General features: G+C 40.9%; 1 protein-coding gene across 6 annotated transcripts in view; it reads left to right on the top strand.

The window, feature by feature from the left end:
• The window catches only part of sash1a (SAM and SH3 domain containing 1a), a 179216-nt gene that overhangs the window by 130234 nt on the left and 34755 nt on the right, over positions 1–14227 (top strand). For 3 of the 6 annotated variants that reach the window (XM_058057369.2, XM_078798981.1, XM_058057372.2), the window contains one exon: positions 12360–12488. In XM_058057369.2, coding sequence (XP_057913352.2) covers positions 12360–12488 — 129 coding nt within the window. Of the gene's footprint in view, positions 1–5619; positions 6194–10063; positions 10140–12359; positions 12489–14227 lie in introns of those variants that run through there. The other 3 variants (XM_058057370.2, XM_058057374.2, XM_058057373.2) reach the window with 3 other exon arrangements.

Below are 14227 nucleotides of genomic sequence, written 5' to 3'. Positions count from 1 at the left end.
TAGACAAATGCTGTTGCTAACAAACACAGCTTCCAAAACATGTTGCTCGACAGAGCAATGATTTGTACGACAGTCATCCCTTGTTTATTGTAATTAATTAGATTAATTCGACCTGACCGTGATAAATGAATTTCTAGAATAATTGAATATTTTTGTAATTTTATTATTTATCTTTGTAAACCTGTTCTAAAAGCCCTAGAGCCCTCTAGACCCCTATAAGTCATCTATACACTCATATTACCCAATATAGTAGACATAATAAGAGTAAATAAGACATAATATAGTCTTACACATGAGTTTCTACATGTTCCTTTTTTACTTCCGGTTTCTGTACAGTACTTCCTGCCTGTCTCATCAGTGTGACATTACTGACACCTAGTGATCAGTGTAGGGTACTACATATCACCTCAACATCTGAGTGAGTCTTCGGAATGCCTTATACTTGTATTCATATATATATATATTCAAATATTTATAATAAATGCAACCAAAAAACAGTTAACAATGGTGTTATAATAAAGGTGTTAACAACTTATGTCCATTATTTTCTATGGGAAAGCTTTGTTTTGAAAACAGTACCTGTCAAATACTTGGTGATGCTGTCATTCAGTAGTATGAGCAAATACTGTGTTTTCAAAACAAAGGTTTCACCACAGAAAACAATAAGTTGGACTTACACTACCAGTTATAAGTTTGGAGACACTTGCTCACGCTATTGAATGAGAATGTGTCCCTAAACTTTGGACTGGTTCTATCTGCCCCATTGTGTCGATTCTATCGTAGAAATATGGTTACCTTTTTTATTTTAATAACTGCTTAACTAAATAAAAAAAGACCTTTGAGGGGCGCACGGATTGGCTTTTTCCATTCATTATCTGCTAAAAGCCACTCTTTATTGTGTGTGTGTGTCATTTTCACTAACTCTTGACAGTATTTTTGTCTGCAAATGCTATAAAAAAACATGTCTGGGATAAAACAGCAGGGGATAATCAGGCAACTCGAAGCATTTATAGCATGAAGGTCAAGTGTAATGTCGGCCTGCAAGTGTACATGTCACCAGCAGGGGGTGTCACTGTGCCAGAATGGCATCAAACGGCCTCAGAGAAGGGAAAGTACACTGAAAGACCAAAGAAATCTCCTGTTACTTTCAAAGAGGCATCATGAGTGAGTGCACATTACAAGGCTTTACATTCAAAGTGGACCCCTTATCCCGACGACGTGACCTCATTTGACCATGACCTCATGAGTGACCAGAACAGATGAACGTATAACACACTGGTGGTAGCTGTTAGCCCGGCACTGCCATCCTTCCTGACGCCAACACAGCTGCAAAAGCAAGCGAGCAAGCAAAGAGTGTCATCCACTGTGTGACCAACACTGCACTTCGCTTTCTGCACATGCCACATCAACAAATACAAAACACGGGACAACGTCTGTCATCCAACACACCTCAAGGAAAAAAAATATGCTTCTAAATTCCACAAACTTGCATCAAATAACTTTACATTTAGTTTTTTCTTTGGCTTTTTCCCCAATTCATTTATGTAACATAGGAAGTTACATGACGTAAGCATACTACAGTACATACAGTACATACAGTACATACTCCTTTGCCAGAGACCTCCTTCTTACACAGCTTGGGAATGTTTCCGGCTTCCCAGCATGCCTTGCGGCACTTGTTTTGTGAAAGTTGCTAAAGTTATACATGATCAGAGCTAACAGTTGTCGTAGTAGTAGTCCTGCTTGTTTACTTAACCGTTTTAGTGTTCACCCTCATGATTCTTAGGTAGTGGTCTGTCTCGTGTCTCGTCTTTCACTGTGTGACAAGCTAACCGTGAGAGCCTCTTCCTTTTAAACAAGCTAAAGTGCCTCGAACCATTTCTTGCAGGGCTCACGTTTTCCGCAGGACATTAAATATTCTATAATGTAATAATAATTGTTCGGTCCGCAAGCCGTACGTTTGAGACCCCTGGTCAGTTTTGCCTTACATCTTTGACATTGAAGTTAAGATTTTAGTGCTTGAATTGTAATATTAATAGTGGTTAACTTATTTTTACACTTGTATGACTCTTCCATATGTTTAAATGTTGCTTGCCGTGTGGCCTGTAGAGTTCATTTGTTTTATGACGGTATCAACATGACCCTGGAACATTTTATTTCTATTTCCGTTATTATTTTCTATGGGGTATTTGGTTTAATCCAAACAAAATGGTCCCAGAAATTATACTCTTCCAACCCGAAACATCTGTCCCTGTCGCCGATGATGAAAACACTCTGGTATCTCGGGCCTCTCACAATAATGTAACACAATCAGCGAGCACATGGCCACAGAGGCGTGTGCTGCACGGAGAATGTGAGAATGCAGGGCTTAGCTGAAATATGCTTTGTTTTCGTATTAGCGGTGTGGCTAACACAAAAGACCGTGAAAGGGACCTTCAATTACCATTCAGCTAACAGAGGCATGGATTACTACTAAAGTCGTACTTTTCAGTGTTGTTGTATCAGAGAGTGTGACTGAAGCAAAATAGTATATAGGCTGATCTATTATTGCGTATCATAGTAACAGATTTAAATAGAGGTATAAAACCACCATCATGCGTGTAACGGGACACATTTGCCACTTTTTCAGGGTAAAAAGTCCCACAAATTATTTTCAGTGCAAAATAACACATTTAAAACAGGTCAATAAAAAAACGTTCCGGTCTGGAATAGAACCAATGCCCTCTGCTTTAGAAGGCAGCAGCTGTACCATTACACAACACCAAATCGTTGTGGCAAGGAGCACGGTGTCAGAGTATTTATTTATTTTTCCACCTCTACCGTCCCTGGCTGACTTGGTGCTGGGTGCCTCATAGCGGCGTTGTACAACCTATGCACATTTGCAGAGAATGCGGCTCTTGTGTAAAATGGGGCACCACGATGCACAGTGCGTGTTCTGTGGGGCAGCTATTGGGCTTGGGCTTTGTTGGAATTGCAAATATATATATATTTTTTAATACAGTGCACGGTAAATCTAAAAGAAGCCATCGCTGCCGTCTCTTGGCGAGACATTTCTTGTCGACAGCTCCATTTCGCCATGGTGCCAACAGCTGTCGGTCTTGTGACACATGCCAGTTTAACTGAGTTCGCCTCCCTGTCCGAGTCGGTCTACAACATGGAGGCACATTTCAAAGTATCATCACAGAAGACGCAGATGAAAAAAGAAATTGAATTTATTTTGTTTACTGCATCGCATAAGTCTGTTCGTTCATCGACAAAGAATTTGGCTCCAGCAGGGCAGCATCGCCATTAGTGTTTACGTAATTAGCATCCAGTTAAAAAGCCAGCAGTTCATTTGTAATTTCCTCTCGTCTGACAACGTGACACCTTCATGTGTGCTCAGCCTGACAGTGAACAATCATCAAACAAACACCACTGAGTCAACCTCAATTAACAGTTTAACCTCTCTGCATGTGGGGTCACACTGTCTTTTGTATGCGTGTGTGTGTGAAAGGTGGTCGAGGGTGGTGTCTTACAGGACAGGACACCACAAACTTGATGACCAGATGGCCAGATGTAATGGTTTGCAAACTTGTCCCCAAGTTATGTGATTTTCCACAGCTACAGTTGTGTGTAAATGACATTTTTGGCGCCCCCTATGGGTTGTGCTGAAAATGCTCTGGAATACATGCTGGCATACATGTAAAGCTGATATTCTCCAAGTTGTGTAATCATTAGACAAATGGTCAATGGCATATGGACAATTAGTTGCTCAGTCTCAGTGACCTTACAGAGTTTTGTTTGATGGCGGTCATATTTTTCAACCTAACTTGCTCAAATTTGACATACACTTGCTTGTCAGTCCCCTAAAGGTGTGTTACCAAACTTTGCGGTGATTTGACAAAACACCCTAAAGCAGGGGTCTCAAACTCAATTTACTTGGGGGCCACTGGAGCTAGGGTCTGGGCGAGACTGGGCCGCATCAGGTTTTCCAAAAAAAAAAAAAAAAAAACACATTTATTAAAAACAGAAAAATGAATAAACTTTGCTTTTGTTCCGATTTTCTACAAGAAAAGCTCTGATAAAACATTCCACTGTTCTCAAATATCTTCATTTTTATTTTTCTGCACAAAATAGGATGAAAAATAAATAAACAAATCAAGAATAAAGAAAATCAATCAATCAGTAATAAATAAATATAATAATAATAATAAAACACCAAATAATAAAAACTTAAGAAAGCACATATAGTTGGTGGGTAGACAAATTATTTTTTTCAGATTAAAATGAACAAAGCATTATTAGAACCCTGTAGACATGACAAAACACGACTATAGTCACATTTATACTCTTTTTATTTACAACATATTGCGCAACTGCAGGGTCTTGAGACACATGCTAACTCACAAACTAGAGAGCTAGCGACCTAAACGGTAGCCTTCAAGTTATTTCCTTTAAACTTACATAGCCAAAAACTTACCACTTCCACACGGATAGGGAGGATAACTATTAACAGTTATTTAACCTTTAACATGAACATTAATCAAACGTAATCATTTTTTCTGGGTACATGATACCATACAGCATCCATATCAAACTTGCGCGGGCCGCACTAACATTAAACTTTCATATCAAGGCGGGGGCCTCAAACTAGTGTCCTGCGGGCCACATTTGGCCCGCGGGCCGTGTGTTTGAGACCCCTGCCCTAAAGATATAGTGGGTTTTGTGTGTAGAGCGCATTCAGCTGTATGACAAGTTGAGTGAATCCAACTTATGGGGTTTAATAACAGCGCCACCATGTGGTGTATTTGTCAACACTGTCGGAGTGCATGTTTTGGTTAATATTCAACCTTTTGTGTGCAATGTTTCAGGAGTGTTACGTACACATATGCATACACTTCATATACGGATGTATAGGAAGTATAAAGTATGGTGGTCTCTAAGTCCGCAGAGATAATGATGCTAAAGTAGAGCAGAGTGAGACCTCCCCTGCTAGTGATAGTGACCCCTTGTACTGGAGGTCATACATAAATAGCCACTTAGCAGGTCACAGAGCATGGCAACAGGGCTGATTAACCACTCAAGCTGCATAGGCTCTTTACAATACACATACAATCTAATGCATCTTACTATTTATAAAGAACTAGTTGGCTCAAATAGCCTGAACCCGAGTACTCACCTTGCTCTATTTCTTTTTTTTGGCATCTAATTGGGATCAGCAGTTCATCAATGGGTCAAAAGTGTGTTGGTCCATTTATTTATTGCAATCTGGTTGTTCCTTTTATTCATCTTTGCATGCATAAATGTGCCTTAATGTGATATATAAGAGACATGTGTGACCTGAGCTTCCCACGCCTCCGAATTAGCATGACAACTAATTACCGCGCTTCCTTCCCTGCAGCAACGAAGCTCCTTAAATCAAATCCAACACTTTTAAAGCCATGATAATTGGGAACTGCTAATATCGTTTTTGTGATGCCCCCAAGCTTGACTGAATGTTTATTTGCTAAACACGGTGAATAATGGTGAGTAAGACATCTTGCATTGACTTGCAGGCAAGTGTACCTAATGGAGTGTCCAGGTGTTTGTGCGAGGGGGCGTGGCTTCCTCCCCCTGTTCCCATTGTGTTTCTACTCTAGATGTGTGTGCGTGTGTGTCGAGTGCTGTGATATTTTGTTGCATGAGTGTGAAAGGGGGAGGAGAAGAAATGGGGGAGGATTAGGTCTCTCTCTCTCTCGCTCTCTCTTGCTGTTTTAAACTTTCCAAGCATCGCTCTGATAGTTTTGACACTTTTTTTTGACACTAGTCGACGTTGCATTGCGAAGATCATCAAATATGTTGAACTTCTGGATTGAAAGATCATTACGACACTTGTCAACAAATGTTTTCTTTTTTTAATTTAATAAGTTGGACGCGACGTATTCCGGAGGGGGTCCATTTTGTCGCCATGTCAATGAGTCGACACTCACGCGCCACTCGTTGGACCGTACCATGTTACCTCGGAGTGTTCTACCGGTATGTTAATTCCATATAAAAAAGGACACAAGCCTGGAACCTTTTTGACGTTTTGGGGGGGGTCCTCAACTTTTACCGCATACTGCTCATTTTGTCCCCCTCGATGGAAAACAACGAATCAGTGGAGCCCCCCCGGGGAGACAACGCTGCTGGTTCCGACAGCTTCTCCCAGCTTTGGAGCGACATGATGGGGATGCTGGTAGGTTTTAAGTGCGGGGTGGGGGTGGGTCGACTCGCAAGTGTGTGTGATTTTTCAACGTCCTTCCTCAAAGTTAAATCGTTGCTTTTTTTGTGAGAGTTCTTATAGAATGCAAATGACTTAAAGAAGTCTTTTTAAAACTCGTGGTTTCAGGTGTTTAGCTTTCAGCTCGTTCATGGAACCCCCTCCATTTTGAGGTGATGGTATAATGGTATGTACCAAAAGTTTGTTGCGTCCACTCTAGTTAGCATTATTTGTATTTATGTACTTACTTGCCAAAACCTGTAGCATGGAGATATATTATATTGAACACAATATATGTTTTATCGTATATATTTGTTTTGTTTTACCTGTCAGGCAGGGTTTCTCAAACTGCAGTGTGTGGGCCACAGAAAACTTAGTGTAGACTTGCAATAGTTTAAACCCAATAACCCAAAACTGGTCCTGGGCCAGTTTATGAGGTTGTCAAAGTACAATTCTCTATGCTAATTGTTGCGTTTTGTTTCTCATATGGCCTGTTTATATCAGGGGTGTCCTAACTTTATATGCCAAGGGCCGCATATTGAAAAATGAAACGATGATTTAAATTTTTTAAATTTAAACCAACTGTTGCACATATGCTGAGATGTTTTTTCCTTTTTTAAAGAAAATATTATAAATGTTACGTCTGTTTATTTCATTTCTTTATTATTTAAAATTAAAAATTAGTAATTAAAATTACTCTCCTTTTTACCCCAATTTTTCTGCTGTTTTTCTTCGTTTTAGATGTGCTGAGCGGCAATAAAAAAGCAGCTGCAGGCTATAATGGCCCCCTGGCCACAGCTTGGACACCCATGGTTTACTGTATGTGAAGCATGCAAGGCTGTGGCCTCTAAAATTGGTGTTATGCTTGCAGTTTATTAATTCTGAGATGATTGAGTGATGGTATGTAGCATTTTGGAACCATTAGTAGTGTTTCCACTGTAGCTATCCTTGTTCACTTTCATTACATGTGGAAGTCTTGGCGATATTTACCTTATATCAAAGTATTCCAGCCGTGGTCAGTGATGGTGGTTGGATTTTTCTTGACTCGTGTGAACCTTATTTACCATTTAAACTATCAAAATCATAAGCAGGCCTTGAAGTAATGCTCTTTCAAGAAACATGGGGGATGCTCATTAAAAATAACTTTTCCTTCTTGTAGATCCTAAACATGTGGTTGTAAATGTAAAGTGCACTACATAAAGGGTCCTAATTGGCAGTAGCTGTAGCCGTAAAATATGGAGCAATAGTGATTTCATCTGTTAATATTAACTCTAAAACAAAACTCTATTGTTTGGGCCCTTTTGCTTTTACAGCCAATAGCATCCATTTGATATGCTGACCAAATGTGTTTGCTGTCACTTCCGGTCTGTGTAAAAATCAGAGGTGTTAATTTGGTTTGGTCTGGCTCTGAAGATGTGAATGGTGTGTAAATGCAGTGTGTGTTTGTGTTCTTAGAGAAGGAAAAGGAGGAGGCTCTCCTGCCCTCTGACACGGGGTGGGAGACCTGGCTCCCAGCCGGCCAATTTATCCAGATTTATTGCTGCAGAGGCAAATGTCTGCAAAGGATGTGCTCATCTTTGACGTTTACCTCCCACCCCCACCTTTCTCTCTCTGCTAGCTCAAACACACAAATACAACAGAAACTATCCTTGTAAGGTATTATTGTTGCAAGATGCAAATTGGCTTCTGTTGGGATCGTTCTTTAAAGGTCGGGCTGGTTACAAAAGGTAGAATTAATAATATGAGTGAGTTTTAAATGATTGCTGAGGGTGTGTGCTTCAGTGTCTTTTTGAAATATGCATTCACACTTCAAACAGAAGCAGACACGGAACAAAAATGCATTCATTTCAATGTAGGCATGAGCCAGCATGTCATGTCTTATGCAAAGTGTATGTTTAATGTACAACATATCCTAAACCAATACGTACGCCCATAGAGGTTATTTTAAAAACTTTTTTGGACTGTTGCGTTCTGGTGTGCATATTACCATCAGTATTGTAGGTCAATGGAAATCATAACTCAAAATGCTTTTAAAATGCAATTAAAAATAGTTTTTACCGCTGTTATTGTCATGTAAAGATGACTGGCAGACTGTCCAGTAATGGAAGGGTTGGCTGATTGGAACACAGCATCTTCCATCCCAGTCACTGTTGCGGTGTCTTCAAATGTGAGTGAATGTTTGGTGATGCACGCAGAGGCAAGCCCTACGGTTGTATTTTACCACCATCAGTGAGTGAATCCCTATAAAGCGCTTTGGGTATCTTTCAAGATACCCAAAGTGCTTGAAGCGCTTGAAATCCATTATTGTAAACATACCTTTCGTCAGCTAGGTTTGCTGACAATCTTTAAATGCTCCATAAACACAATTGATTTAACACCATTAACTTCCACTTGGGTCTGCTCAGAAACCTCCTTTTAACTTTTCATTCAGCACCAATCTTGTTGACCCAACTTAACACTGTTACAAATGTATTTAGTCCTGGTCTTCACCCCACCAACCTTCATATTTGTGGAGATAAGCCACCAAATCTGATAACCATCTTCACGCTTGCTCTGCTCTGCATCTTTATCTTTCCATTCTCTTTGAATCCCCCTCTGTCAAGCCCTACAGCTAACAGATACATTGTCGGTGTCTCTTTACATCTAATCACTTCAAACAAAAAAAAAGAAAAAGTTAAGTGTATACTTTTAGGACAAATACAGTACGGTTAAGTTGCTACTGTGCTCCACGGTTAGATCTGAATCAGCAACGTAGATGCTTGACACCTAAGTCATTGAAACCAGAACCTCTCATACAATTATGTCAAAGGTTCTCTTCAGCCCAGGCCTTGTGAATAACAGTATTTGCCCATAGGGTGTTTTTAAAAAGTTGGGTGGTATTACATATCATGTAGGCGGTAGTGTTTTCCCGACGCATTTGAAAAGACAGCGTAAAGCCTCAGGATATGCTTGCACTCTCGAGACAACATTATTGATTATGTCTGGGATTTGCTGGGCAAGGTAGTTGAGTCATCTGATATGTAACCCTGCTAAGCTTATAGGCTTTCTTTACCTTTGACAATATGTTCCACCAACTGGTCAAGATTGTTTTGCCGCAGAACCATTCATATAGTTAACCTTTGATTTACGTTTCTATGGCGGTTGGGTTGAATGTCTGAATTCCCATTTAGTCAAGAGACATTCTCCATGTTGACACTTGGCTGAACATCAGGTCACCTCCACCTACATGCCACTTTGGGTGGTTTCCCAACAAAAAACAGAAATGCATACATACCATACCGAAATATATGAAGTCTACACTTTAACCAACAGAAGGATGCCAACATGGTACGGTCGCCAAACCAGCTCATTTCCTGAAAACTTCCCCTCCCATACCAGACTCATCATGACCACTCAGTTCCTGCAAGCGTCCTTTACGGTTTGCTGTTTGCTGCACGGATATCCTCAGGAAGCCCCCCCCAAAAGGACTGTGATGTGGCCCCTGGCCTCACCTTCCTAAACTGTCTTCCCCTTTGTTGATTTCTATCATTTTATGATTTCACTGTCAACATTTTTATAGTACTTTATTAGTCCCTTGGGGACAAGTGCTGAAGAGAAAGCTCAGTCCAGTTGCAATGCTCAGGAACACCTTAGTAGTTATTAGCATGTATCCATGACTCAACCTGTACAGATAATCCACCTCCTAACAAAACATTACTACAATACAGCACAATACAAAGTCAGCTGGTGGTAATTTAAACTGGCTGATCCTGTCCTGGAGTTGCGTAGCATGTGAAAACAAGCGCTAGGTTCTGACGTTCCATTACATAAGATAACCTGTCTCCACTGTAAAGCTTTAACTATTGTTCTTTACCGAAAAAGGCAGTTGGGTAACCATGCCGTGGATATCGACTTTTAGCGAGCTCTGGGATGGCACTGTCAGGTATGTGAGCGTAAAGGATTGACCACAAGCCACTGATCTATGTCACTTTAGCATTAGCTTAGCGACGATGACGTATAAGGGAAACTAACTCTGTAAGAAAGCTTGGTGGCGTGGATCGATGTGTAAATGACATAATTGGGTATTCAGTGCGATCTTACAGTATCTTGTACTGAAACTGCATCCAAAAGTAACTCAGTACAACAGGCTGGACTGCTCAATGAGCTGTAATCTACTATGAGATGTAAATCGGGACTTCTTAAACATCTTGATTTTTATCAAAATGACGCTGTTTGATGCGTAGAGGCAAGCGGTCTGCAGAGGCTGAGTCGATGTGGTTGCCGGAATGGTATGTCAGGAATTCCACGGCTAATTGATTAAGCGAGGAGAGGAGACTCAGCCTTTGACTTTTCCATTCTGCTGCAGTATGAGAGCACAACCAATATCCATATTTATTTCTATGGCGGCATTAACAGTGATTACCGTCGTCCCGCACAATATTACTGTTTGCTTATGACGGCTGTTTTAGGGTAGACTATGGTCCATTATTAGTCAAAACATATAGCTTCTTAAGTTTAGAAGAAGTAAATTTGAGGCTAACTGGCTAGGTTGCTTTTTTTAAATTTGCCTTTTAGCAGCTAAACATTTGGCAGTTTTGTTACTTGTCATACAGCTAATTATTTTTGCAGTCTGACCCCGCCCTGCTTTCTAAAGCACATGACACACACATTCTTACAACACGCTCCTTCTTGGGGTGTTGGTTTTTTTTTATTGTTCTAAGTCAATATTGGGAGTCAATCCCTCCCTTCCATTCAGGGTGGAGGTGCAATTACATCATGCAAGTCGCGCTTTCTGGTGCTTGTGCTATGGTTTCACTGCATTTGTATCTTCACAGGGTCTCATAGTTATTTATCTATATAAACGACCTTCCCTTGTCACGGTGCAGATGTTTTATCATTGCCTGGATTATAGGATCTTGCTCTTCCAGCCACACTCTGGTACCTACAGACCAAGCACGTTGCTTGATGTCAATCCCCAGAAATTCTTCCCTCATTTTTCCCCAAAGGTCAGCTGTCTTAGAACCCCCACTATGAGGTAATTCCACTGGTGGAATCTAAGTTATCTGGACACAGACACGTGGGCTCAAGTTAAATGCACATGCGTAGCTTCCCCGAGGCATTGTCAATCAAAACTGTGCCTTCAGGGTGGTTGAAGGCACAGCCTGTCTCCAACAGATTCGAGAATCGCTGCTGTTTGTTTACTGCATGCATGTTGTAGGTGATTAAAGATTAAATCATGCTCACAGTTCTGTTTACTAAGAAGAGGAAAACCTTTCAGGGAGTGTTCCCACTGGGATTCTCTTTTAGCTGATTTCATGTTTAGACAGAGCAGCTTTACTCATATGCTGGGAATGGGATGCTGGATCGCTTCCAGCCCAACTGGACGCTTGAGAGGGAACATGTGTGTTTGTTAGCGTTGTTGCAGTCAAACTCTCCCCGCTTGCTTTGGTTGTGTGTGTGAATCTCCTGCATGCTAATGTGTGTTTTCATCTCGAAAGAAGACCTCAGTCACAGTGATCCATTCATGTGTGGCCTGGCATCCGCATAGGTAGTTCGGTTTAGAAAGTCTGAGAGAGACTGTTAGGTCCCGACTCAATGCTAGTTGTCTGCCTGGCACGGATTAGATCCACACTGATGAATATTCATCAGTCAAGGGCGGCCTACATTTTGACTGAGGATAACTGAGCAAAAAACTGCAGAATGTGAAGCTAGGTTCTTCAGTGTAAGTAATGCATGTCCGCTACACAAAGACAGGAACTGAGCTACTGCAAGCGGAAGTGTGTGTTTGGGTTTTGGGTTCAGTAAACGACTGGGCAGGGAAAGGGCATCTGACCAAATCATAGTCTGGTTCGCATTGACCTGATAAGACTGAGTGAATGTCCAAATAATGCAGACCTTTTATTGAAATGTATTTTTAGGTTGCCAGTTTTGTTTAGAGTCTATGTGCAGTGATTGTACAGTTGGTACAATGCATTGCTTCACTGCAAGGTGGGCTTCTTTTGTTGGGGTTGGTTGAAACAGTTTAAGTTACGCACAAAACCATAGTTGAACACTTTTTTATGGGATTATGTACACTGTTTCTGGTTCGATATACCTTGGAATGTTGGACAATGATAACAGGTTCTTCTATTGGCTAAACGTTTTCCCCTCTTCTTTTCTACAGGATGGTTCACTGGGCAACATAGATGACCTTGCTCAGGAGTACTCTGAGTACTACAACACCTGCTTCAGTGACGTCAGCGACCGCATGGAGGAGCTACGCAAAAGACGAGTATCCCAAGAGCTTGACATGGTAAACTTTTGCTCACCCGAATGCATAACACAAATGAGATTCCAAGTATATTTAAGCTTTAGAAGTCTCAAAGGCAAGGAAACCCGAGCACACAATCGTTGTCCAAAGGGATTTGAAGTGAATGCAGTGTAGTTGGGGTGCCCTTTTCACATGGATGTAGGGTAGTGGGGCACCTCTTTGGTTGCTTAGCTGCACACTAACGTATCAAGGAATGCACAGGGTGCTGCCACTGAGGGCCCTGTTCATGCATTCTACACAGCGGGACCACACGGAGACAAACTAAGTACAGTACAACCTCTAAACTCGAACACAAGACATTTCAGGCAAGAGCACATATTTCCCATAGATATAATATAACTGACAACCTCAATGTATTTGTCAACAGTACACATGCACGTGCAATCGCTCTTCACCAGTCACTTTTTCTTAAATCAAGTTCATGTGATTAGAACACGGGATGACCCCAAAGCAGAAATTATGTGAAATAAAATCAGCTATTTAGTTTTGTTTAATAACCGGTCAACGTAAAGAGCTATTTTATAGGAAATGGTCCTTAGAAATGTTCTTTGTTGGGCTTTGGTACTATATTGTGTATCATATTATGGGGGCACCGTCACATCACTCCCACCGCCAGCGGTATATAAAGGTAAATGACAGTGGATAGGGTTGAATCACATTTTATGATGGCTGCCATATTGTACTTAGCAACCAGGGCACAATCGTCATACAGTCAAACCTTGATTTTGTACTTAATTGATCATAACAAATGAGTCCATTTGCCCTGTACTGTGTTGTACCACCAAGTTGAAGGAAAGCGCCCTATGCTTTACTCTGTCGGTGTATTTTTTTTTTAATTGAATGTGACTGCTAAATAACCTGCCATGGGGCCAAAGAAGGCTACCAGTGCCAACAATTTGATAAAGAAGGTGAGATTCCATACCAACTCATCCAACCATTTGTCATGCATAATTTGTCATGCATTGTTTCATGCATGTGAATCTATAATTATTCTCTGTTAATATGTTGATATTTTAATGCATGAATTGGACTTGTTTCCTATGGTAGGAATTGCCTTGGTTTTCCCACTTTTTGTGTTTAGTTTAACCTTTTGGAATGAATTGATAAAGAAAACCAAGTTCTGCCACATGCCATTTCCAGTTCTATGGTAAATGTTGTTGTGCTACAAAAAGGTTTGCTGTCAAATCTTTCCTTTTAATCTCCTAAAATCTCAGTGGTCACTTCCTAAAAATGTACAAGGACATTTCCCCCATGGAAATTGTACTCACACTGATGTCATGTTATGAGGCATACACGGCTGCCAACGCATTGAACATTTTTATTACGATGTCACGATGTGTCACGTTTCCTCCGTGGCCGATGGCTCCCCTCCAAAGGTGCTGCAGAGTAAGTAGGGAAGGGCAGGAAGTTACAAGTCTGTGATAAAACTACAAACGGTCACCCAAAGAATGTGTGTAAGGGTGACCTGCAGATGCTGATATTGCATGACGCGATATTTTGGTTATTACTTGCACATGTTTTTGCGCATTCACAGCAGGAACTTGTTGGTCTCACCTTAGTTTGTATTCCAGTGATTCGGGCACGCTTGTTTTTGAAGACAACCATGTGGTTTTGCCGCTGATTTTGTGAAGCGTTTGTTTTAATGACTACAGACACATCAACGTCATTACAGTGGAAACTGTGATGCATCTGGTTGAGGGTTCGCTCTCTGTGTGGCCTTT

Source organism: Doryrhamphus excisus, linkage group LG19 (assembly GCF_037039965.1).
Source record: "Doryrhamphus excisus strain RoL-2023G ecotype Guam linkage group LG19, RoL_Dexc_Guam_v1.1, whole genome shotgun sequence".
Classification (NCBI taxonomy): Eukaryota; Metazoa; Chordata; class Actinopteri; order Syngnathiformes; family Syngnathidae; genus Doryrhamphus; species Doryrhamphus excisus.
This window is presented reverse-complemented; position numbering and strand designations above follow the sequence as displayed.